This window comes from Perognathus longimembris, chromosome 1, assembly GCF_023159225.1.
Source record: "Perognathus longimembris pacificus isolate PPM17 chromosome 1, ASM2315922v1, whole genome shotgun sequence".
NCBI classification, from domain to species: domain Eukaryota; kingdom Metazoa; phylum Chordata; class Mammalia; order Rodentia; family Heteromyidae; genus Perognathus; species Perognathus longimembris.
Window position 1 is genome coordinate 70,699,130 of NC_063161.1, and position 26,089 is coordinate 70,725,218.

Consider the following 26,089-nt stretch of genomic DNA (forward strand, 5'->3'; position numbering starts at 1 on the left):
GCCCTGGGCCTTGAATTCAGGGCCTGAACACTGTCAAGGCTAGCCCTCTGCCACTTGAGCCACAGCGCCACTTCTGGCCATTTTCTATATGTATGGTGCTGGGGAATCGAACCCAGGGCTTCATGTATACGAGGCAAGCACTCTTGCCACTAGGCCATATTCCCAGCCCATATTCCCAGCCCAGATCTTAGCTTCTTGAGTAGCTACGGTTACAGGTGCCAGCCGCCGATGCTGTGGGTATTTAACCTGCAACATCCCAAGCTCTGTTACAGATCATGAGATTCAATAGTGAGCCAGATCAACTCCCTGTTCCACGTGGAAATTCTCTTCTGTTGAGATTAATAAGATGAGCAACAATAATAGGTGCAACCAAATAATTACAGGCTGTGCTTAGTGATAGAATAATGATAACAGTAGTAAACAGGGCTACTGACTCATAATCCAGGCTGGGATCTGGAGGGTTACAATTGGTAGGCCACTGGGTCAGAAAAGTCCTTGAGTCTGTTTCCAATTAACTAGCCTAATGCTGTGCTGGAGACATGGCTTAAGTAGTAGTGCACCCGCTGTGAGCAAGCTGAGCGGAGGAAGTGATGAGTTCAAAAGTAAAATAAAGGATCCACATCAGAGGTGAGAGAAGGGGCTGTTTAATTTTGCATATTCAGAAGAGCCTCAGTGAGACGATGTTTAATCAGAGAAGAGGAGAAAAAGCTATGTGAGGATCTGGGAGGACATTGTAGGCATGAGAACAGCAATTAGAATCCTGGGGGGGGGGGGGTGGGGGGGGTGCTGGGAATATGGCCTAGTGGCAAGAGTGCTTGCCTCCTATGCATGAAGCCCTGTAAAGCTCCTATGCATGAATCCCCAATGGCCAGAGGTGGCACTGTTGCTCAAGTGGCAGAGTGCTATCCTTGAGAAAAATAAAATAAAAATAGAATCCTGTGGAGGGCATATAGCTTGACTCCCTTGACCATTAAGAAACAAATGGGGGGCTGGGGATATGGCCTAGTGGCAAGAGTGCTTGCCTCATATACATGAGGCCCTGGGTTCAATTCCCCAGCACCACATATACAGAAAACGGCCTGGTGGCGCTGTAGCTCAAGTGGCAGAGTGCTAGCCTTGAGCAAGAAGAGGCCAGGGACAGTGCTCAGGCCCTGAGTCCAAGCCCCAGGACTGGCCAAAAAAAAAGAAACAAATGGGGGTTGGGGGGATGTGGCTTAGTGGTAGAGTGCTTGCCTAGCATGCATGATGCCCTGGGATCCATTCCTCAATACCACACAAACAGAAAAAGCCGGAAGTGGCACTGTGGATCAAGTAGTAAGGTGCTATCCCTAAGCTTCTTTTGCTCAGGGACAGTGCCCAAGCCCTGAGTTCAAGCCCTAGGACTGGCAAACAAAGAAAAAAAAATCACGAAAGAAAGAAAGAAATAGGGGCTGTGGCTCACACTTGGAATCTTAGTAGGAGGATGGAAGTTTGAGGCTAGCCTGGGCAGAGACAGTTTGTGAGTCCTCCACCTGACTTCTCAACAAAGATTTGGTACTCAGCACAGTCCTGATATTAAGCCTAACCCGTGGATCAGATCCAGGTGCACCTGGACTGGTAGCAAGATGCTATCTCAAGCATAACCAAAATAATAATAATGTCCTGCTCAGCAATGAGAATACCTGCTTAATGAGCACAAGGAACCCAGCACTCACTTGTTTTCAAGTTGTTCTAGTTCTTGCTGGAACCCGCCGGCAGAGATCAGGAGTCCTGGATGAGGGGGTGAGGATAAAGAAAAATACTCAAGACAAAAGATGGGGTCTGGGGTCGGGAGGTCTACAGTTCAAGACTGCAGCCCCGTTTATTGTTGGGTCTCAGCTATATACAGCTCTTGCAAAAGGCCTGCTTGGGGTTACATTTGTACAAGTAAACAAGAAGTCTTATCAGGAAGTTCTGAAGTCAAAACAGGAGGTAGCAAAAACAGGAATAAAGTTGAACTACTAACATAAACTAGATTCTTGGAAATACAGCCAAACATCTCCGGGTATGTGTTGTTTTTCACTCGAGCTATTTTCTTCTAATCTCCTTGAGTCGACAGCACAGCCAAAAGGTCAAGCCGACCGCTCCCTACAAGTTCTGAGTGAAGAAGTTATCAGAATGGACAGGAACCAGGTTGGCTAAACTAGTAAGAAAGTTAATTGCTGGGCAGTTGCTGCTCCAATCTGGAGACCTACAGTATTCCCAGTCCCAGCTTCCTAGAGTTTTTGTCTGGCTGTCTGTGGAAAACTTGTTTTTTCCCTTCCCTTTCCTTTCCTTTCCTTTCCTTCCCTTCCCTTCCCTTCCCTTCCCTTCCCTTCCCTTCCCTTCCCTTCCCTTCCCTTCCCTTCCCTTCCCTTCCCGTGTGTGTGTGTGTGTGTGTGTGTGTGTGTGTGTGCGCGCGTGTGCGCACGCGTGAATTTAGGACCTCTGATTAGCTTTTTCACTCATGGCTGGTGGCTCTTGAGAGCCACACCACCACTTCCAGCATTGGAGATGAGTCTCATGAACTTTCTTGCCTGGACTAGCTTTGAACTCTGATCCTCAAATCTCAGCCTTCTGCATAGCTCAGATTTACAGGTAGAGTCCATCAGCACCTGGCTAAATGAGCATTCTTTTTTGAGGGGCGGGGAGGATTGGTACTATTCACATGAGTCCTAATTTCCATCAATAGGTGAGCATTCTTTATTTTATTTTTTTACTTTTTGTCAGTCATGAGGCTTGAACACTCCTTGAGCTCCTCAGCTCAAGGCTAGCACTCTACCACTTGAGCCACAGCACCACTTCCAGTTTTCTGGTGGTTAGTTGGAGAAAAGAGTCACACAGACTTTCCTGTCAGGGCTGGCTTTGAACCCTGATCCTCAGATCTCAGCCTCCTGAGTAGCTAGGATTACAGGTGTCAGCCACCAGAGCCCAGCTAGGTGAGCATTCTTAAGCCGCAACTTTAGTCCCCACTACCTTGCTACCTTTACCCAAATTTAGCCTCAAATTCCCAATCCTCCATCCTCTACCTGTTAAGTGCTGGGATTACAGGCCTGTACCACAATGCCTGGCTAGTTTGTTTGTTGCATTAAAAAAATATTCTTTTCTTTCTTTTGTTATGATACTGGGGTTTGAACACTGAGTCTTGAGCTTGTTAGGCAGGTGCCATACCACTTGAGCCATGCCTCCAGCTTCTTTTTGAGACAGGGTCTCACTATATAATCCATGGTTGGCCTTGAACCCATCATCTTCTGGCCTCTGCTTCTCAAGTGCTACACCTGACTTACATTTTCTGTATGACACATCATTGTCTAAATGTCTGTGTAACTTCTATGTTTTTATGGTTTTAACTCTTCTTGTACAGAAGTGTCAGAGAGCAGAGTTTTGCTCACTGCTCTATCCTCAGTGCCCAAGCAGAGCCACATATGTAACTCGTGCATTTACTGAATAGACTGCGTGCCAAGGGAGCTTGTGGCATATGGGGAATTTGATTCTGGGGAAGAGGTGAGGACATAGTTCTGTGCTTTGGAAAGAGATAAGCACAGCTTGGTGTAAGACCATCAAGACCCCCATGCCAGGCTAGGTGCTGGTAGTGCACATTTGTAATCCTAGCTAATCAGGAGATCAAGATTCAAAGCCAGCCTGGGCAGGAAAGTCTATAAAACTCTCATCTCCAATTAACCAGAAAAAAGCCAGAGTAGAAGTAGTGGTTAGAGGCTTGGCTCAGATGGTAGAACACCAGCCAATGAGCAAAATCAGGTATTGAGTACATGCCTCAGTCTTGCAACCACAAAAAAGCCAGAAGTGGAGGTGTGGCTCAAGTGTTAGAGTCCCAGCCTTGAGCAATAAAAAGCCAAGTGAGAGCATGAAAGCCTAGGTACTGGGTCCTCAGATCCTAGTACACACACACACACACACACACACACACACACTCACACCTCACATAGAACTTTAGAGGGCTGATGCAGAATGATCCCAAGGAGGGCGCATCTGGACAGCGTCACTCATGACTACACAGGCTTAGACAGCAGGTGATTTGGGGTCACTTGGGTGAACTGAAGACTGGAGGCATGGGTCAGGCAGTAGAGTGTAGTCCTAAAAAGCATGAGGAACTGAGTTCCAACCCCAGGACTGAAGAGAGAGAAAGGGAGAGAGAGAGAGATGGAGGAAGGAAAGATTTCTAATGATCAAAGTAGCACCTTTGCAGCTTGCTGGGCTGCAGGGGCCTCAGAGTTAAAGATGGAAGCACAGGAACTTGAGACTGTGAGTTCAGGTCTGCTATGGATTCCCTGTATGTATAATGGCCTGTGTTGTCCCCAGGGTGCCAGATTCCGCAGAACTTCTGCCTCTTCTCAGTAGCTCCAGTACCTTGGACAACATTCGTCAGAGTGAAAGAGGAGAGCTGGTGAAATGAAAATTAAGATCAAAGTTAACCTAAGCAGCCAGGCAGCAGAGGTTCAGGCCTGTAATTCTAGCTACTCGGGAGGTTGAGATGCGAGGATTGTGGTTCAAGGCCAACCTGGGCAGGAAAATCTCTGAGAATTGTATCTCCAATTAACCATCAAAAAGCAGGAAATGGGCTGGGAAGATGCGTAGGTGTATAGAGTGCTTGCCTAGCATGCATGAAGCCCTGGATTCAATTCCTCAGTACCACATACACAGAAAAAGCCAGAAGTGGCTCTATGGCTCAAGTGGTAGAGTGCTAGCCTTGAACAAAAGAAGCTCAAGGGTGGGCTGGGAATATGGCCTAGTGGTAAAGTGCTTGCCTCCTATACATGAAGCCCTGGGTTTGATTCCTCAGCACCACATATATAGAAAAAAGCCAGAAGTGGCGCTGTGGCTCAAGAGGTAGAGTGCTAGCCTTGAGCAAAGAGAAGCCAGGGACAGTGCTCAGGCCCTGAGTCCACGCCCCAGGACTGGCAAAAAAAAAAAAAAAAAAAAGGCGGGAAATGGAGATGTGGCTCAAATGGTAACACACTAACCTTAAATGGAATGAAAAAGCTCAGAGGCAGTGACAATCCTGAATTTAAGCCCCAGGGCCAGCACGCGCGCACACATGCGCGTGCACACACACGCACGCGCACACACACGCAGTTTACTGAAGCTGGCACTGGTGGCTCATGCCTGTAATAGCAGCTAATCTGGAGGCTCAGATTTTAGGATTGCAATTTGAGCCATTTTAGGCAAGAATTAACCACCAAAAGTACAGAAGTGGAGCTAGGCTCAAGTGATGGAGTGCTAGCCTTGAGTGTAAAAGTTCCAGAACAGTGCCCAGGACTTGAGCTCAAGCCACAGGACTGGCACACATGCACGCACGCACACACACACAGCACAGCTGGGCACTGGTGGCTCATGTCTATAATCCTAGCTACTCAAAATTTTGGAGACCTGAGGATCCAAGTTTGAAGCCAACCAAAGTAAGAATCTGAGAAGACTGCATCTCCCAATCAACCAGCAAGAAACCGGACCAGCGGCATGATTCAAGAGGTATAGCAAATGCATTGAGGAAAAGAAAAAGCTAAGTGAGAGCCTGAGGCTGTGAGTTCAAGCTCTGATACAAGAACAACAGGCATATAAAATATCTCATTTATATATCATTAGAGGTTCACCAAAATCTGAGTAATGGTTGATCACATGAGGCAGTCTGTCTTGGGGAAATTACTTTCCCCTGGATTGAACTGTTTGCTTAATGTCTCATGGTAGCTCTTTGCCATTCCAGTGACCAGGCCTCAGGCTCTGTCCAGCACAGAGCCGGTCTTCTCAGTGTTGTGCCATGTCGCGAGACGACCACCAAGAAGGCCACCGAGACTCAGACGTTCCGAAATGCAAAAGCAAGGCAAGACTTTATTCAAGCGGGGCCGCGGCCCAGGCCTCGTCCTACCTACCGACACAGGGGAGGTTAGGAGCCAGCCTCGAGCTGCGATTACACAGAGCTTATAAAGGCAAAAACAAAGTTACAGCATCAGGTGTTCAAGCAAGCAAGATTAGGACACAGGTACAAATCTGATAGGGCTCGAGGCATTCTAGGGGTGGTTAGAATTAAGCATTCCCAGCGGTTAGAGTTCTTGACCGGCTGGGCCCTAATAAGCTTGCCCTGGGTCTGCTCACAGGGCCTGCTTGTCTCAGGTTCATGTGGTAAAGTAGGGTTCGCGCGGTAGTGCGGTAAAGTGGGGCCTGACTTCAAAGTCTGGCACTTCATTTCCCCTTTTTTTCTTTGGTACCTTGGGAGCCAATCATGGCTCCATTCTGTCCATTTCAATGGATTGCCTGTCTAGGGGATGATATAGAGATAAGGCATGGGCCAATAGGGCCCAAAGTAGTAACCAAAGGGCCTGTCACCATTTCTCACAAGTACAGTCTCTGTACCTCTGTTTTGCATGCCTCTAGTTTATCCTGCCTCATCTTCCCAAAAACAACTCTGGTCCCTCCGTTTTAAAGGGGGGCTGATGGGTGAAGATCATCCATCTTCTGTAACTTCTTCAGGCTGATTCAGGGGCGTTGACCTTACCTAGCCAGCAAGCTATAACCTTAGTCTACTTTATCAAGGGACTGCACACATCAAACTGGACAGGACTCCTGCTCATCACACTCAGGAAGTCGCTTATTCAGGTTCGGATCCAAGTGATCTGGAACATCCCAGTTGCCTGTGGCCAGATCACATAAGTAAGTCTGGCCACCAGGTTCCTAAGGGGGCTTCCTTAGTTGCTAAAATAAGGGGGTCACCCCACTTTGGAGTGAGCTGCCAAAATAACATCAACATTAGCCAGGGTAGCAAGGAAAGAAGGCAAAAAGAAAATTATAACAATATTCAGTCTAACTTTCTTTTCTTGAGGCGAAGGCGAAGCGGCTGAGTCGGGTGCTTGGAGACCTCCCATGTTCCACCACAGTAGTCGTCGTCCAGGGCAAAGGGGTCAGCTAGCCTGGTGTGGGAGCAATGGACCCAAGTGGCGATGCCGTCTACCTTGAGGGCAGTGGGAGTAGTCAGTAGCACTACATAGGGTCCCTTCCACCGTGGTTCTAAGGATTTGGGGTTATGCCTCCAGACGAGCACCCAGTCCCCTGGTCTGAATAAATGGGGGCTAGAGACAGAAGCAGAATCATATAATGCCTTAAGCTGGGGCCACATATTCTTGTGCATGAGCTGCAAATAATCAAGTTTACATAAAAATTCAGCATATCCAAATCAGCAAGCAATTCAGTCTGAAGGCTAGGGATAATGGGTGGGGGGTACCCGTACATTATTTCAAAAGGAGTAAAGCCAAGCTGATAGGGAGAATTTCTTCCTCTAAGCAGAGCAAAAGGAAGGAGTGACACCCAGTCTGCGCCAGTCTCTAAGGCCAATTTAGTTAAGGTCTCTTTTAGAGTCCGATTCATTCTCTCTACCTGTCCTGAACTCTGGGGTCTATAAGTACAATGCAATTTCCAATCCGTCCCCAGTGCAGCAGCTATTCCCTAACTTACTTTTGAGATGAAGGCCGGTCCGTTGTCCGACCCAATGGTGGATGGGAAGCCATACCTGGGTAGGATTTCTTCCAGGATCCTCTTAGCCACTACATTTGCGGTCTCATGCTTTGTTGGATAAGCTTCAACCCATCCTGAAAAGGTGTCTACAAAAAACTAGCAAATATTTGTATCCAAATCTTCCAGGTTTAATTTCTGTGAAATCTACTTCCCAATACATGCCTGGCCTATCCCCACGGAGGCGAGCTCCTTTAGTAACTTGTTGATTGGGGGCATTGGTGAGCTGACAGGCCTTGCAATTTTTAACAATATCTTCAATAAGTTGATCTCCTTGTCTAATTTTCACTTTGGAGTGTCGGAGCAAGTCCTGCATTCTTCGGGTTCCCATGTGAGAAGCTCGGTGGATTCTCTTAAGAATCCCCTTACCCAGCCCTTGTGGCAAGATAAGTTTCCCTTCACAAGTTTTCTACCAGTCATTGTTTCCTTCTCTGTTCGGGGTTTTGTGGGCCATGGGATTTTTCTTCATCCACTCCAAGTCTTCTTGGGAATACTGGGGCACAGGAGGCAAAGCTCGTGGCTCTGGGTCTACTAGAGTCAATACTTCTCTGGGCTGAAGGGCTGTTTCCTTAGCTGCCTGGTCAGTCAGATTATTCCCTCTAGTCACCGAATCAACTCCCTTTTGATGACCCGGACAGTGCATAATGGCAATCTTTGCTGGGGCCCATAGGGCCCGGATGAGGCTTAAAATCTCCTGCTTGTTTCTAATGGCCTTTCCTTCGGCTGTCAGTAGCCCCCTCTCTTGGTATTCATGTCAAGTAGGCCTAAGGCAGGAGCTTCCAGAAGGCTTTTCTAGATTGCCTCAAAGGCTTTTTGCATCTGCTCAGTCCAATGAAATTCTTGGAGGCATTCTAGGGGTGGTTGTTGTGCCAAGTCGCAAGACCACCCCCAAGAAGACCACTGAGATTCAGACACTCCGAAATGCAAAAGCAAGGCAAGGCTTTATTTAACGAGCTGCCAACTCGGGCCTCGTCCTACCCACCGACACAGCGGAGGTTAGGAGGAAGCCCCGAGCTGTGATCACACAGGGCTTATAAAGGCAAAGAACAAGATTACAACAATCACCTGTGCAAGCAAGATTAGAACACAGGTACAAATCTGATTGGCTCAGGGTTCGATTCTAAAATGGGTTCATGTGGTGGGGCCTGACTTCAAAGTCTGGCACCTCATTTCCCCCTTTTTCTTTTTGGTACCTTGGGAGCCAATCATGGCTCCATTCTGTCCATTTCAATGGCTTGCATGTCTAGGGGATGATATAGAGGTAAGGCATGGGCCAGTAGGGCCAAAAGTAGTATCCGAAAATAACTCTGGTCCCTCGGTTTTAAAGGGGGGCTGATGGGTGAAGATCATCCATCTTCTGTAATTTCTTCAGGCTGACTCGGGGGCGTTGACCTTACCTAGCCAGGAACCTATAACCTTAGTCTACTTTACCAAGGGACTGCAGGATTCACCTCACTTTGGAGTGAGCTGCCAAAATAACATTAACACTAGCCAGGGTAGTAAGGAAAGAAGGCAAAAAGAAAATTATAACAATATTCAGTCTAACTTTCTTTTCTTGAGGCGAAGGCGAAGCGGCTGAGTTGGGTGCTTGGAGACCTCCCATGTTCCATCACGGTAGTTGTCATCCAGGGCAAAGGGGTCAGCTGGCCTGGCGTGGAAGCAATGAACCCAAGTGGTGATGCCATCTAGGGTCCCTTCCACCGTGGTTAATCTGTTGATTGGGGGCATTGGCAAGCTGACAGGCCTTTAACAGATCTCAATAAGGACACAACACAATCTCAGGTCTACAAGCTTTCTTTCCTAAACAGATGTATCAGCTTAAAATTCTTACTGCCAGTCAGGGCTTTGAGTAAATGTGGGGGGTGAGATTTTAATCTATCCTCTCATTTGACAAACTTACCCTTACTTAACCACTATCACAGATGACTGGTAAATTCCTGCCCAGTAGACAGACATGGGCATTGGAAAGGCATGCTTATGAACTATTCTTCTAGGACTTCCCAGCTTTGATTAACTTTTGAAAGGCCAAATAGGAGTGACTCTAGGATCTGACACCATCTCTGCCATCCAAGCAGCGGCTTACTGCCTCTGGATGCTCCATCACTTTTGTCCCAGGAGGAGTGACTTTCGACTTGGACTCAGGGCCTGAGTGCTGTCCCTCAGCTCTCCAGCTCAAGACTAGCACCCTACCACTTTTGAGCTCCACACCACTCCGTTCCCAGCACTCTGCTGGCTGATTAGAGACAAGTCTCTCACAGGGACCTTTCTTTGCCTGGGCTGGCTTTGAACCGCAGATTCAGACCAATGAGTCTTATAAGGGGCCACTTTACTCCAATTATAAGCAACAAGGTGGTCCACACAGAAGTAGTTTTTAAGCATGCTCTCTTACCTGGAACTTATTAAGGGTCAGTATTAGATCTTGACAAACTTGTAGGAATCACCTGTGCTTCTCTGTGGGCCTGCTGGAAACTGTTACAAAAAACCTACAAAGAAGCTGGAATGGCAATTAAACATTTTGGTAGCCATAATTCTCCTTTTCTCACTTTGCAATAATTATTTAGGACAATTTTACTTCCAAATTTCTTATCTAGAAATGTATTCTTGATTTCCAAAGCCTTTCTAACACTAACACAACACTTTAGCTTTTATCTGCATCGGAAAAACTGAAGCTCACAGGCAATCTGAAACCAGGTGCCGCCCTTTGCTTACGGGCTGCTTGTTTCAAAAGAGCCTCTTTCTTTTTTTCAGTCCCAGTTACTGCATGGCATGAAGACCTTTGAATTTAAACTTAGTTTTGCATCATACTGCAGTCTTGAACATGTTCACACTCACACATGCACACACACATACATTTTCAAAAGATCTTAAAGCGCGCTGAATAAGCATTGGCCATACATTTTCAAGTCCAGGGGAGTGGAAGGAACGTTCCCCATCATCCGTTTGTCAGTCAGGCACAGTGCAAGAAAGAAACTCACAAAAATGAGCTATCTCCTTAACCTCCCTCCAGTGAGCTAGGATCAAGTCTAGGGGGCTAGATGGAGGTCCTCAAGATAGAACGTTATCCATAGCTCTGATCAGATGTAATACAAAAGGAGGAAAACACACAGGCCTAAGAAAAGCTACGAGTTGGAGATCTCCCAAGCTGGCCCACAACCTCCTACAAGGGTGCAGAAGGAATGGACCCGAGTTGGCCCACAACCTCCTGCAAGAAGGAGTGGACCCGAGTTGGCCCACAACCTCCTGCAAGGGTGCAGAAGGAGTGGACCCGAGTTGGCCCACAACCTCCTGCCAGATAAGCAGAAGGAGCAGACCCAAGTACAAGGTGGGCGGGTTGAGTCTCGTTTAGGAGGCCCTCCTGGTCAGTTCCGGCCAAAAACCAAACTGACTCGCGCCCTACAAGTATAAGCCGCTGTTTTCTTACCTTCGGAGTCTGGGATCTCGGGGTCTCTGGGGCTATCCCGGACGAGCCCCCAAATGTTGTGCCAAGTCGCAAGACCACCCCCAAGAAGACCACCGAGATTCAGACACTCCGAAATGCAAAAGCAAGGCAAGGCTTTATTTAACGAGCTGCCAACTCGGGCCTCGTCCTACCCACCGACACAGCGGAGGTTAGGAGGAAGCCCCGAGCTGTGATCACACAGGGCTTATAAAGGCAAAGAACAAGATTACAACAATCACCTGTGCAAGCAAGATTAGAACACAGGTACAAATCTGATTGGCTCAGGGTTCGATTCTAAAATGGGGTTCACGTGGTGGGGCCTGACTTCAAAGTCTGGCACCTCAGTGGTTAGAGTTGAGCATTCCCAGGGGTTAGAGTTCTTGACTGGCTGGGCCCTAATAAGCTTGCCCTGGGTCTGCTTACAGGGCCTGCTTATCTCAGGTTCACGTGGTAAAGTAGGGTTCACGTGGTAAAGTGGGGCCTGACTTCAAAGTCTGGCACTTCACTCAGGAGCACTCAGGATGGGCAGATGAAGGACAGAAGTACGTCCACCTCATTTTGGACAATGAGCCTTCCTGGGTGGATGTTGTCAGGCACAGCCAGGCTGGAAGTCATTTCCCAGGCATCCACAAAAGCCACAGGGAGGTCAGCAAAGGAAGCTCGGAGCATCCGGTTCACCTGCAGTGTCAACCAGTCACTGCCATACACAGACTTATAGCCAGTGTTGGCCAGTTTAATGACCACAAGTGTGTGGGGTTCCCGGGCCAGCAGGGCCATCACAGCTGCTCGAATCCCTGCCAGACGTCGCCTGAAGATGGATGGAGGGAAGGTGGTAAAATGGGCTCCAAGACCAAACACCACCACAGTGTGGGGGCCCCCAACCATGATGTCCAGTTCCCTGGCCACAGAGTGCAGGGCAGCTACAGGTGTGCGGGGAGAGCGCAAGGGCCAGCTGTGGGCTCGCCAGTGCAGCACAATGCCCCGAGAGGTCTCCACGGCCATCAGGGGTCCCACTTGATACACGGAGTGTAGATTTATTGGCTTCAGGGCTGTGGGGATGAGGAAAGAGAAGGATCGAGTCATATCACATTGTGCACTGTCTCGTGTATGTGTGTGTATGTTACTAGGGAATTGAAGCTCAGATTTCTAGGCAGAGCTGGGCACTGATGGCTCATACTTGTAATCCTGGATACAGTATTTTGCCTTCAGCAAAAAAAAAAAGCTTAGGGACAGTGCCCAGGCCTTGAGTTTAAGCCCCTTGAATCACACACACTCATAAAAATTGCTAGGCAAGATACTTTACCACTTGAGCCAGGCCTCCAGCCCCCTTTTTGCATTGGTTATTGTCACGATAGGATCTCCCTTTAGGCTGGGTTGCCCCTGAGCTATGATTCTCTCAAGAAAAGTTCCTTGAAATCAAGTGCTAGGATTCTTCAAAGTCCTAGCCAGAGAAATTAGGCAAGAAAATGAAATAAAAAGACACCCAAAGTCAGGCAACAGTGGTACTGGTAACGTGCACACAAAAAACTTTGAGTGTTACCAGAAATTGGTGACTCACCTTTAATCCTAGCTACTCAGGAAGTGGAGATCAAAGGATCATGGTTTGAAGCCAGCCCAGGCAGCAAAATCCCCATAAGACTTTTATCTCCAATTAACCACTCAAAAAACTGAAAGTGGTGCGGTGGCTCAAAGTGGTAGATCACTAGCCTTGAGCAGAAGTGCTCAGAGTCAGCATCCTGGCCCTGAGTTCAAGCCCTGACTGACAAAAAAAAAAAAAACAGTATGAAACTGAATTCCCAATGTTCACACTGTTATTCTAGCTACTCAGGAGGCTGGGGTTGTAAGGAGCAGAGTCTGAAGTTATTTAAGATTAAAAAAAAAAAAGTTTGTGCGACTTCATCTCAACATTCCAGCTATGATGGGAAGCATAACCAGGAGGATTGCAATCCAAGCTAACCTGGGCAAAAAGGAACCCTGCCTTAACAATAAGCAGAAAGAAAACAACTAAGTATTGAAAATTATATAGGCTTTTGAGGACAATCTGGGATATTTTGGTGTGTTTTTTTTTTGTCAGTTGTGGGGCTTGAATTCAGGGCCTGGGCACTATCCCTGAGCTCTTTCGCGCAACACTAGCATTCTACCACTTTGAGCCACAGCGCCACTTCCACTTTTTTGGTGGTTAATTGGAGATAAGAGTCTCATGGACTTTCCTACTGTTACGGGGTTAGAAATGTTACAGGGTTCGAGGGAGGGGATTCCCTGTCCCTCCAAGAGTCCACCACTCAGAGAAAATCTCGAGCAAAAATATGGATTTATTGGGGAAGCATAAAGTGGACTGGCCAGGGACGCAACACAGACTCAGGAGCTGAACTGCGACAGTGAAAAGCAGACTGACCAGCCGGGAACACAGTGTAGACTCGGAAACTGCTACTGTGACCCTGAGCAGTCCTCAAATTGGGGTTTATAAAAGTGTAGCACAGATGTAGGGGCTTGAAAAAGCGGGTAGAGCATGCAATAAGTTCACAGATATAGGAGGTTGACGCAGGGGGTAGAGCACACAACAAAGCAAGCGTGGCACAGAGGTAGGAAGTTGACACAGGGAGTAGAGCAAATAACCAGTTAAGCCATTTACAGAAGCAGAATTTTGGGGTAAGGTTGATCTACTCCCCCCAACATTTCCTACTATGTTTCCCTAGTCAAAATGGAGTCAGCTGTACTTCCTACAACACTGTCTAGGCTGACTTTGAACCATGTTCCTCAGATCTCAACCTCCTAAGTAGCTAGGATTACAGGCTGAGTCACTGGCGCCTGGCCTTGGTCTGGGAAATTTGGTGATAAATTAGATATTAGATTTAAGGAATTATTAAATTACTTTTGGGTATAATCATCATTTTGTGAGTAGGGTAGTGGGGTTTAAACTTAGGGCCTTATGTTCATTCAGCTCTACCATGAGCCATATCTGGCTTTCTGCTAGTTATTTTTGGAAAATGGAGCCTCTCAGACTTATTCACAAGCTAGCTTTGAACCGTAATTTTTCAATCTTAACTTCCCTAGGTAGCTAGCTAGAATTAGATATGAATCACCCGCACCCAGCTATGATAATCTCATTTGAATTGTGTATAAAAACATGATCACATCTGTAATCCTAGATACTCCTTCAAGGCCATATTTAAATCCCATCCCCCAAAATAATCAGCCAAAAGCTGGTCTGGAGGTGTGACTCAAATGGTAGAGCACTAGCTTTGAGGGAGCAAGAGCATCAAGGCCTTGAGTTCAAGTTCCAGTACTGCACACACACACACACACACATACACACACACACACACACACAGAAAAAGAGAGAGAGAGAGACAGATACTGAGGGTTTCCACCTGTAATCTTAGCTACTCAGGAAGTTAAGATCTAAAGATCAAGGTTCGAAGCCAGCCCAGGCAGGAAAGTCCATGAAACTCATCTCTAATTAACCAACCAAAAAGTTAGAAGTAGAGTTGTAGAAGTGGTAGTGCTAGCGGTAAGTAAAAGTAGCTCAGGGACAGTGCCCAGCCTCTGAGTTCCAGCCCTAGCATAAACACACACATACACACACACACACATACACACACACACATACACACACACACACAAATAAATTGAGGTGGGAGGGACAAAAGCTTGAATTTTATGCCCCTCACATTTCAACTTTATTTTATTTTATTTTTTGGTTTCTTTTTTTTTTTTTTTGCCAGTCTTGGGCCTTGGTCTCAGACCATGAGCACTGTCCCTGGCTTCTTTTTGCTCAAGGCTAGCACTCTACCGCTTGAGCCACAGCACCACTTCTGGCCGTTTTCTATATATATGGTGCTGGGGAATTGAACCCAAGGATTCACGTATATGAGGCAAACACTTTTGCCACTAGGCCATATTCCCAGCCCAACATTTCAACTTTAGTTAGAAGAGGAAATGCTCGCTCTTGGAATCCACCTTGTGTTATTTGAAACGTTTATGTTGTGGTTTGACCTGGTTACATACTTCTGTTGAAATAGGAAGGCAGCACAACCTCTCCTTTATTCACAAAGGGCCCCTGCCCCACCCATCTCTTGGCTAACCTCCCCCACCTCGTGTCCTGCCCTCCCCTCTCCACCGCTCACAAGGCACAGTGTCCTGAAGATATTCCCACCACTGCCGCAGCGTTGAGTCCCCCATCATGTGGACCACGTGGCCGGCCAGGCAGTCCAGGATGCTGTCCACACTGGAGAAGGAGCGGGCAGAACAGGACAGCGAGTGCCATTTGTTTTGGTAATAGAAGCCAGAGGGCTTTGGAGAGCGGAGGCCAGGGTGGCATGGCTGCCTGGGGGGCAGAGCTATTATCAGAAGGAGAAAAACATGACAGGCAAAGTAATTTTAAAAAAAGAGCTAATGTACCAAGCTTTATGATAATAGATTAGATTGTCTCCTAAATGCTATGACATGTATCATGTCACTTAACTTGTTTTGTTTTTCTTTTGCCAGTTCTGGAGCTTGAGCTCAGGGCCTGAGCACTGTCCCTAGCTTCTTTTTGCTCAAGGCTAGCACTCTGCCACTTGAGCCACAGCCCCACTTCTGGCTTTTTCTGTGTATGTGGTGCTGAGGAATCGAACCCAGGGCTTCATGAATACTAGGCAAGCACTGTACCACTAAACCACCTTCCCAGCCCTTCATTAACTTCTTTACAAAACCTTTAGTCCTTGGGACTTGAACTCAGGGACTCATATTCTTGCCTGGCTTTTTCCATCAAGGCAAGCACTCTACTACTCGAGCCACATGAACAAATATAAAGACAAGTGTGATGGACAGGGATATAGCATTTACAGCCCATAGTACTAACCATTATATAACACTGCTCTGGCAGGGAGAAGCCAAACTCGAAATGGAGCTTAGAGAAATAAAATCAATTTGAGTCATTAACACTGCCCACCCCTCTCTAGCATCTCCCAGTTCCCCCTTACCCACACCGATATTCCCAGTGGCTTGGGGACTGATCAAGAATGGAGAGATGCCCTCAGGAAGCAGCTTGTCCGTCACATTCCTAGGGAGAGAGGGAGGGAAGATCATCAGGTAAAATGGTTTATATGTTGGTTGTGTTTTTGTGGGACTGGGATTTGAACTTAGTGCGTTGGCATTCTACTACTTGAGCCATACCTCCAGGCCAGCATTTTGCTAATTATTTTGGAGATGAAGTCTGGGGAACTTTTCTGTTCTGGTTAGCCTCTAACCAACATCCTCCGGGTCTTAGCCTCCCAAGTAGCTAGGATTATAAATGTGAGCCACCAGAGCCTTCCTTTCTTTCCCTTTCCCTTTCCCTTTCCCTTCCCTTCCCTTCCCTTTCCTTCCCTTCCCTTCCCTTCTCTAGCTTTTCTGCTCAAGGCTAGCACTCTACCACTTTGAGCCACAATTCTACTTCCCACTTTTTGGTGATTAATTGGAGATTTCCTGCCCCAGCTGGCTTCAAACTGTGATCCTCAGATCTCAGCCTCCTGAGTAGCTAAGATGACAGGTGTGAGCCACTAGAACCTGGCTCTTTTCTTAATATGCATTAGTTGTAAAAGGGAGGTTATTGTGACTTTCCTATACCTTCATACAGTGTACTCCATCCACCCACCGCCTCTGTTACTCTCTCCTCTCCTCTTCTTAAGATAGTTTCAGCAGGTTTCATTGTTCTGTTTTCATACTTGCATATAAAGTACTTTGACCATTATCACTCTCATTAGCTCTCTCAATTGGCCCTCCTCTTTCCCTCTGGCACCTGCCTAGCAACAGAACCTGTGTACTCCCCTGTCATTATTTTTAGTGTATAATAATTGTATCAAGGAGGTTGAATTGCTAGCCTGGTGCTGGTATCTAATGCCTAGAATCCTAGCTGCTCAGGAGGCTGAGAGCTGAGGATTGTGATTTGATTCCAGCCCGGGCAGGAAAGTCTGTGAGACTCTTATCTCCAATTAACCAGCAAAAAAGTCAGAAGTAGAGATATGGCTCAGGTCGGGGCTGGGGATATGGCCTAGTGGCAAGAGATATGGCTCAGGTGGTAGAGCGCTAGTCTCAGGCCCTGAGTTCAAGCCCCAGGACTTCTACAAAAAGAAAAAAAAAAGGCAGAAGTGGAGGTGTGGCTTAAGTGGTAGCATGCTGCTTTGAGCAAAAAACCCCACCAATACCCAGATATATGAGAGAGAGCAAGAGAGCAAGAGTGTATGTGTGTGTGTGTGTGAGAGAGAGAGAGATCAAATAGGCTGGGCACTGGTGGCTCATACCTGGAATCCTAGCTACATAGGAGGCTAGTTCTGAGGATTGTGGTTCAAAGCCAGCTCAAGCAGGAAAGTCTGTGAGACTTTTACCTTACCACCAGAAAGCCAAAGTGGAGCTGTGGCTCAAGTGGTAGAGCACTAGCCTTGAGTGAAAAAGCTCAGGGACAGTGCCCAGGACAGAGTTCAAGCCCTGCAACTGACCCGCCCCCCCAAATAAAACCCAGATCAAATAACTAAAAATAAAACAAAGTAAAATTTGGCTTAAAAGAAAAATAAATTATCACACTGTTACTTCTTTACTTAGATTCTTGTCTTCACTTATGCTTCAATCTGACAGTTCACGGTTACTTCATTAGATCTTCTATTACGTAAGTAACTTCAGAGATACTTTGTGAACTTTCAGAGAAGAGTGCTTGCCCAGCCTGTGCAGAGCCTCTGGATTAGACCCCCAATCGCCACCAAGCACATAAGTAAAAGTAGTATTTGCACAAAGTGCTGGGCAGAACTGAGGGAAACAAGAGCTCCATTACATGACTAGTGAGACTATAATACAATTCAGTCACCTGGTCCCCCAAAATGACCATTTCCTACCAAACTAAACATCTGCCAATCACAAAACTGAAAAATTATATTCAGGCCTTTATTCCTGAGAAATAAAAAGTTGTGGGCTGGGAATATGGCCTAGTGGCAAGAGTGCTTGCCTTGTATACATGAAGCCCTAGGTTCAATTTCTCAGCACCACATATATAGAAAAGGCATGAAGTGGTGCTGTGGCTCAAGTTGGCAGAGTGCTAGCCTTGAGCCAAAAGAAGCCAGGGACAGAGCTCAGGCTGAGTTCAAGCCCCAGGACTGGCAAAAATTAAAATAAAATAAGTAAAAAGTTATGTGCACATAAAATCCTATAAGTGAAGATTCATACAAGTTTTGCTGATAACAGCAAAATGCTAGATATACCTCAAATGTCCTCCTATGAGTGAATGATTAAACAACTGTAATACTAGAGAAAAATTGTGCCTGTAATTTCAGCTACTTAGGAAGTCAAGCTATGAGGATTGCGGTTCAAATCAGCCTGGGAAGTGCTGGGAATATGGCCTAGTGGCAAGAGTGCTCACCTCGTATACATGAAGCCCTGGGTTTGATTCTTCACCACATACACAGAAAAAGCCAGAAGTGGTGCTTGGCTCAAGTGATAGAGTGCTAGCCTTGAGCAAAAAGAATCCAGGGACAGTGCTCAGGACCTGAGTTCAAGTCCCAGGACTGGAAAAAAACAAAAACAAAAAAGCAAAACAGCCTGGGAAGAATATTCCATGAGACAATTATCTCTAGTTAACCAGCAAAAAGCTGGATATAGAGGTATGGCTCAAATGGTAGAGCACCAACCAATCTTGAGGGAAAAAGTTAAACAAGAGCATGAGATTACAGGTGTAAGTCACTGTTGGCCAGATTTAGTTTATTTTGCAGATAAGGTCCTAGGCTGTCATCCACTCTGGCTTTAAACAATGATCCTCCTGGGTATCTAGGATTACAAGTGTTTGCCATCATGCTCAGGGCAGCCCAAGAATAAATTATTGATACATGCAAGAACTTGGATGGTTCTCAGGGACATTATACTTAGTTGATACAGTCAAATGGTCACATTCCACATTCTGGAAATTAAAAAAAACTGTTGAAATGTACAATAGAGTCACCAAATCTAAAAACTTTATGTAATCTTGAATATTGAAAAAATTTTGGGCTGTGTACTGGGGTTTGAACTCTGGCTTTGCTTTATTAGGGAGGTGTTCTACCACTTGGGCCATGCCCACAGCCCTTTTTGCCTAAATCACTTTTTAGAGAGAGTTCCCATTTTTATTCAAGGCTGGCTTCTTCAATGCTCTTATCTATGGCCTCTTGCTTAGACACAAACCACCATGTGTGGCTTTTTGGGTGAGGTGATGGTGTCATTTTTAGGGAGAAGAGGGCTTGGGTTGGTTTCAAACTGATTCTCCTGGTCTTTGTCTCCTGAGTAACTAGGGATTCTAGGTATGTGCTACCATGCTTGGACAAATAATTAAGGCTCTAAACAACAATGCAGTCTCAGATTAAAATCTAGGTGAAGACAGAAATCTAGAGAAGTAAATGAAGCACTCAAGCCACTTTTGCCCTGAGATGATTTGCTCTATCTTAAGCACTTTGTCTTTTCTTTTCCTTTAAGCCAAAGATCAATGAATATATAATCTTAGCATCTGAATAAATAGCCTAAGCAGCAGTGTATGTCTGTGTAGCCCTGTCTTCATATAGTAGGTGCTCAACCAACATGTGATGATTGAGAGTAGGGAATAAATAAATGGCAGTGGGCACGAGGGAGCAATTGAGAAGGCGGGATGTGATTTAGGGTTGACCTACCCCAGATTCTTGATGTCTTACCACGCCAGCAAAGCATCCTCTTCATGTGTGGTCACCTTCAGGTAACTTCCACTTGAATGACCAACTAAGGAGCTACAGGGGAGGGTAGGGGGCTTAGCACAGAACCAGAGCTCACCAGAAACCACATCCCTGTATTGACAGGTAGACCCTTTAGTTCCTGTGGCATGGGGATCAGCATTACAAATCACAATCTCTTCCGTCCCTTTCATCCCCCGGAAATAGCCTCTAAAATTAACTGTGGCCTGGTTCTCTCTCCAGATTCTCCGCAGAACCCCAACTGCCTCGCTGGAATGGATCAGTCGGACTTGAACTTGAGCCCTCCCAGCCCAGAGCAGGGGGAAGGACAACAGGTAGGTGCCATTCTCTAGATCCTTCACATCCCCTGGTGCCCCTGCTCTTAATTCCGGACCCAGGAGCCGTGCCTGAAACAGATCCCCACCATGAGTCTTGGGCTTGCCCCTGTGGTCCCTGGCCACCAGGATGGCCTCTAGGTGGTCCCCTAGGACATAGGTGGCCTGGCCAGGACCCCTCAGGTGGTAAGTGGAGGTCTGGGGGCTGGTGGAGGCCAAAAGATCCTTCCCATCTCCCGGGGTTTGAGGCCAGTAGAGAAGACTGGTCAGGTTGGCAAGCTCCTGAGGGAGAGAGTTCCAGAGGGGTGGAGGTTTTGTGGTCTTGGAGGTATTTTTAGAGGCAAGATAGAGCCTTGGGGGTTGATAGACAGTGCTGTCGGGCCAGAACATCTTGACATAGAAGGTCTGCAAGTAGAGAGAGAGAGAGAGAGAGAGAGGAATCTGTGAGTGGCTTGAGTTTTTCACATTTCCTTCCTTGAAGGAGATTTCCATTCACCCAAGCTAGTCCCCTCTGCAAGGTGGCACCCAGGTGTCCTGCCTGCCCAGCACTGTTTTGTCAGTAACTGACATTTGAATCGCCACTACCTGCATTTGAAGGGGGTACCTCAGTCGGGCGCCTGCGGCTCACAGCTGTCATCCTAGCTGCCAGCTTAAGCAGGAAAAGTCTATGAAATTCTTTTTTTTTTTTTTTCTGGTCAGTCCTGGGGCTTGAACTCAGGGCCTTCAGGGCCTGAGCACTGTGCTTGAGCTCTTTTGGTCAAAGCTAGTACTCTATCACTTTGATCCACAGCAGCACCACTTTACCTCTTCTGGTTTTCTGGTGGTTACTTGGAGCTAAGAGTCTTACAGACTTTCCTTCCCTGGCTGAGAGCCTCAGATCTCAGCCTCCTGAGTAGCTAGGATTACAGGCGTGAGCCACCACTGGCTGGCTATCCTTGAGATTCTTTTTTTTTTTTTTTTTTTTTTTTTGCCAGTCTTGGGGCTTGAGCACTGTCCCTGGCTTCATTTTGCTCAACTAGCACTCTACCACTTGAGCCACAGGACCACTTCTGGCTTTTTCTATAAATGTGGTGCTGAAGAATCAAATCCAGGGCTTCATGTATGTGAGGCAAGCATTCCACCACTAGACCATATTCCCAGACCCTGTCCTTGAGATTCTTTGTGTTTTTTTTGTTTTGTTTTGTTTTGTTTTGCCAGTCCTGGGCCTTGGAGTCAGGGCCTGAGCACTGTCCCTGGCTTCCTTTTGCTCAAGGCTAGCACTCTGCCACTTGAGCCACAGCGCCACTTCTGGCCGTTTTCTGTATATGTGGTGCTGGGGAATCGAACCCAGGGCCTCATGTATACAATGCAAGCTCTCTTGCCACTAGGCCATATCCCCAGCCCCTGTCCTTGAGATTCTTAACCACCAAAAAGCTGGAAGTGGAGGTCTGGCTCAAGTGGTAGAGCTTCAGCCTTGAAAAAAGCCAATCAAGAGTGGAAAGCCTTGAGTTCAAACCCCAGAACTGGTACAAAAAATATAAACAAATAAAATATACCCAACTGAAAATAATAGACATGTCCACAAACAGTACAAATGATAAATAGAATAATAGATAAATAAATTGAAGTACATCTTTCAAAATACTGTCATCAAATGGGAATGAACAGATAGTAGCTTCTCACAATAGCATAGAAGAATCTCACAAAATATGGTACATAAAAAGTACATATTATGATAATATATCTTTCTTTCATTCATTTTGGCAAGTCCTGGGGCTTGAACTCAGGGCCTGAGTACTGTTCCTGAGCTTCTTTTGCTCAAGGTTAGCGCTCTACCACTTGAGCCACAGCGCCACTTCTGGCCTTTTCTGTTTATGTGGGGCTGAGGAATTGAACCCAGGGCTTCATGCATACTAGTCAAGCGCTCTACCACTAGGCCACCTTCCCAGCTATTTCTCTTTTTTAAAATTTAATTTTATTGTCAAGGTGATGTGCAGAGGGGTTACAGTTACACAGATAAAGTAGTGAGTGCATTTTGTGTCAAAATTGTTACCCTTCCCTCACTTTTCTCCCACCTTCCTTCCCCCTCCCTGCCAGTTCCCCCATTTCTTTGTTGTTGGTGGCGGTTATAGGGCCTGAACTCAGGTTCTGGGCACTGTTCCTGCGTTTTTCTGCTCAAGGCTAGAACTCTGCCCCTTGGAGTCACAGCTCTACTTCTGGTTTTCTGGTGGTTAATTGGAGATAAGAGCCTCATGGACTTTCCTGCCCTGGCTGGCTTGTTTGGTGTGTGTGTGTGTGTGTGTGTGTGTGTGTGTGTGTGTGTGTGTGTGTGTGTGTGTTTTACCAGTCCTGGGGCTTGGACTCAGGGCCTGGGCACTGTCCCTGGCTTCCTTTTTGCTCAAGGCTAGCACTCTACTACTTGAGCCACAATGCCACTTCTGGCTTTTTCTGTTTATGTGCTGAGGAATCAAACCCAGGGTTCATGCATGATAGGCAAGCACTCTACAGCTAAACTACATTCCCAGCCCATCCTGGTTGGCTTTGAACCAGGATCCTCAGATCTCAGCCTCCTGAGTAGCTAGGATTATAGGTGTGAGCCACCAGTACCTGGCACATTATGATTATGTTTCTATGAAATCTAAAGTCTGGTGAAAATTAACTATACTACTCTAAGTCAGGTGTTGCCACGTTGGAATGAAAAAAAAAAAAAGGTAATAGTGACGGAAGTGAGGGCCTAAGAGGAGGTTCCCGCTAGTTACTTCTATTTCTTCATTTACATTAAGGTACCTAGGTGTGGTGTGTTTGCTTTTTATTGGGCACTTAAAGTTTTTATGTGTGCTTTTTATGTATGACAGTTATCACTTAATGTCTAAGAAGAGAAAAAGATTGACCACTACACAGTGGAAAACACACAAGGGCCCTTTAGTGTCCAAAATGAATAGATTCACAAGAGATTGAAGAGATTACAGAAGGGTGATCTGCCCCTGTTCCCAGAGCTCACTGGCCACCCCAGGCAAGGTTTATCTACAACCCCAGGGGTGATGGTGTCCCTTCTTGTTGCTAAAGAGTCAGGCTCACAATTTTTTTTTCTTTTTTTGCCAGTCCTGGAGGGCTTAGACTCAGGGCCTGAGCACTGTCCCTGGCTTCTTTTTGCTCAAGGCTAGCACTCTGCCACTTAAGCCACAGCGCAACTTCTGGCCATTTTCTATATATGTGGTGGTGAGGAATTGAACCCAGGGCTTAATGTATAGGGGGCAAGCACTCTACCACTAGGCCATATCCCCAGCCCCTCAGGCTCACAATTTAAAACAAAAAATAATTGGCTATCAGGATGATGGGGCTAATACAAGGAAGTTGGAAAGAACTTTAACTGTCAGTGAAAGATCCCTATGGGGGCTGGGGAGCTGTCCTTTGGGAGGCAAAAGCACACATCCTTCTCCTCATGGCTGGCTAGAAACAGGGTTGCTGATGGTTCTAATTGGTAAAGTTCCAACTCAAGCTGGGGAGGGTACCTGTGTGTGTTTCTCTTCTTTAACTCCCTTGATGCATACCACTGACATGGCTTATTGGTCACAAACAACACACATGATAGCTACGACTGAAGTCAAGAGGCAAGTGATTCCAGCAAATACCAGTATGTATTCATGGAGACATTTTAGTTGGATAGAAAAGACAGCTTCTTCTTACATATACCAAAAAGTCAGGCTCCCTTTGACCATAGGCCAAAGTTCCTTTGGAAAAGAAATCAATGCTTTCACTGTGATAGGAATCTTCTTTATTCTCACAATTCAATCAACTCAATGTTGTTCCTATGGACCACTGATCACCCTTCCCCTTCAGAAACCCCCTACTGAAGATCTCCCTAGGATCTTATTCCTGTCCTTGAGTTATTCTAAGCAAAGCTTCACTGCCGACCTTGTGGGAACTTGTGGGAAAGCTCACCGAGTGCCAGAGCTGCAAGAGCCATATGCTGTCTGCTACAACTACAGAGACATTCCAAAGAAACTCTCTCCCTCAGATATATGAGAACCCTGGCCCCCACTTCCTGCTTTGTGAAACATGGAGTCCCTCTGCAGTAATGATTAAAGTCTGCTCTGCTCTCTTGATGTCTCTGACTTCTTTCTCTCCTTTTGTCCACTTGGTCTTTGCTAACACTCAAGACTTAGTTTCCTAACAGATGGTGCAGAAAATGACTCCATTTCATAACACACTGCACCTAAGGTATCAGAATAATCCTGTTAAACTCACTACTTTACAAGTCCAATTCCTCAATTCATATAGTAGATCATTTACATTTTAAGCAAAATCTTATATATTTTTGTTGTTGTTTGTTTATTAATTGAATCCTAGGTACTATCCCTTAGCTTCTCTTCTCCAAGGCAGGGCAGGCTCTCTTACCTCTTGAGCCACAGCTCCACTTCTGTGTGTGTATGTATGTATGTATGTATGTATGTATGTATGTCAGTCGTGGGCCTTGAACTCTGGGCCTGGGTGCTGTCCCTGAGCCCTTTAGCTCAAGGCTAGCACTCTACAACTTGAGCCATAGCACCACTTCCAGTCTCATGAACTTTTCTGCCCAGGCTGGCTGTTAATCTAGATCCTCAGATCTCAGCCTCCTGAATAGATAGGATTACCAGTTTGAGCCACCAGTGCCCAGCTTATTTATTTATTTTTGCTGGTTAATTAAAGATAAGAGTCTCTCACCAACTTTCTTACCCTGACGGGCTTTGATCCTCAGATCTTAGCCTGCAGAGTAGCTACAATTACAGGTATAAACACCAGCACCTGGCCTTTTAAGCCTATATTTTGAAGGCAAACATCCTGTTGTTTAAATACTGACAACTCTATCAGTTGTTAAAATATGAGTTGAAATTAGTTTTGACTGATGGATGATCAGGAGATTCCTTCTCCTAAATGCTTTTTCTAAAAAAAAAAAAAAAAAAGCAACAATGGTTCCTTCTAGCCATCCCCCCTTTTGTGCTGGTCCTGGGGCTTGACCTCAGGACTTGGGCACTGAGCTTCATTTGCTTAAGGCTTGCACTCTACCACTTGAGCCACAGTTCTACTTCTGGCTTTTTGGTGATTAATTGAAGATAAGAATTTTATGTTCTTTCCTGCTTGGGCTTTGCTTTGCTTTGTTTTTGTTAACATGTTGGGGTTTGAACTCCTTTTGTCATTTAGTTTGATTTCCAGATAGGGTCTTTGAAACCATGACCCTCCTGCATCGGACTTGGGATTGCTGGGATGTCAGGCATGTGCCACTCTGCCCAGCCCTTCTGTCTATCATGCTGAGCTGAACACTGTGGACTCTCCCGTCTTTCTCTTACACTGGAGCAGAAAGGAAAACACCTTTGAAAGGCAAAATGCAAAAATAAAAACAAGGGGCTGGGAATATGGCCTAGTGGCAAGAGTGCTTGCCTTGTATACAAAAATAAAAACAAAAAGGCCAGGCCAATCCATTGCTTATTTTCTCTACTGTGCTTTCTCCACAATAACCTTTCTCTGGGTTTATATCTTAGATTCCCTGATCCAACCTGCTCACCCTAGTTCAGAGGCTGACATTCTACGATGTATGTACAGTTCTTGAAATCACCCAGGAGTGAATATAAGAAAACTGAGAGTTTTCCTCAGACTCTTCTTCTGAATAAGAGCATTTAAGCAATCCAAACCCAAGAGAAGAAAGGAAGGCAAGAGAAGTACTCACCCAGGTCAGAAAGGCTAATCCGATGGCCAGCATCTTGATGCTCTTGAACAGCTCCATGGGATTTATGTAGCCTAGACTCTTCCTTTGCTGCTGGTACTAAAGGTTTTGAATTCTGGGCTTCACACTCACTAAGTTGATGCCCTAGCACTGAATCACACTTGAGCAATTCTTCTCATTTATAAGTATGAATCAGATATTCAGGCAGACAGATCATAAGTCTGACCTTATGTCAAGGTGTGGTTTACCTTGGCAACTTTGCAGTTTCTGTATACATTGCCACCTGTCATGGATACATGGCACACTTACATCCTCAAATTTTCTAGTTCAGTGCTTGTGATACTCAGGAATTATGATAGTCAACTGACCTTCCTTATGGCCAAATACCTAAGATAAATAACTTCAATCTAGAGGAAGAATTTATTATTTTAGAGGCTTTGGT

At 46.1% G+C, this 26,089-nt stretch overlaps 1 protein-coding gene across 1 annotated transcript; it reads right to left on the reverse strand.

Moving 5' to 3' along the window:
* Positions 1–11,470: 11,470 nt before the first annotated feature.
* On the reverse strand, positions 11,471–25,707 carry LOC125350626 (NXPE family member 3-like). The gene is made up of 6 exons (XM_048345353.1): positions 25,651–25,707; positions 19,618–20,441; positions 15,923–15,998; positions 15,679–15,685; positions 15,082–15,294; positions 11,471–12,003 (listed from the first exon to the last, which is right to left on the reverse strand). Exons 1-6 carry the CDS (start codon positions 25,705–25,707, stop codon positions 11,471–11,473), a joined length of 1,710 nt encoding a protein of 569 aa, XP_048201310.1.
* Between the last annotated feature and the right edge of the window lie 382 nt (positions 25,708–26,089).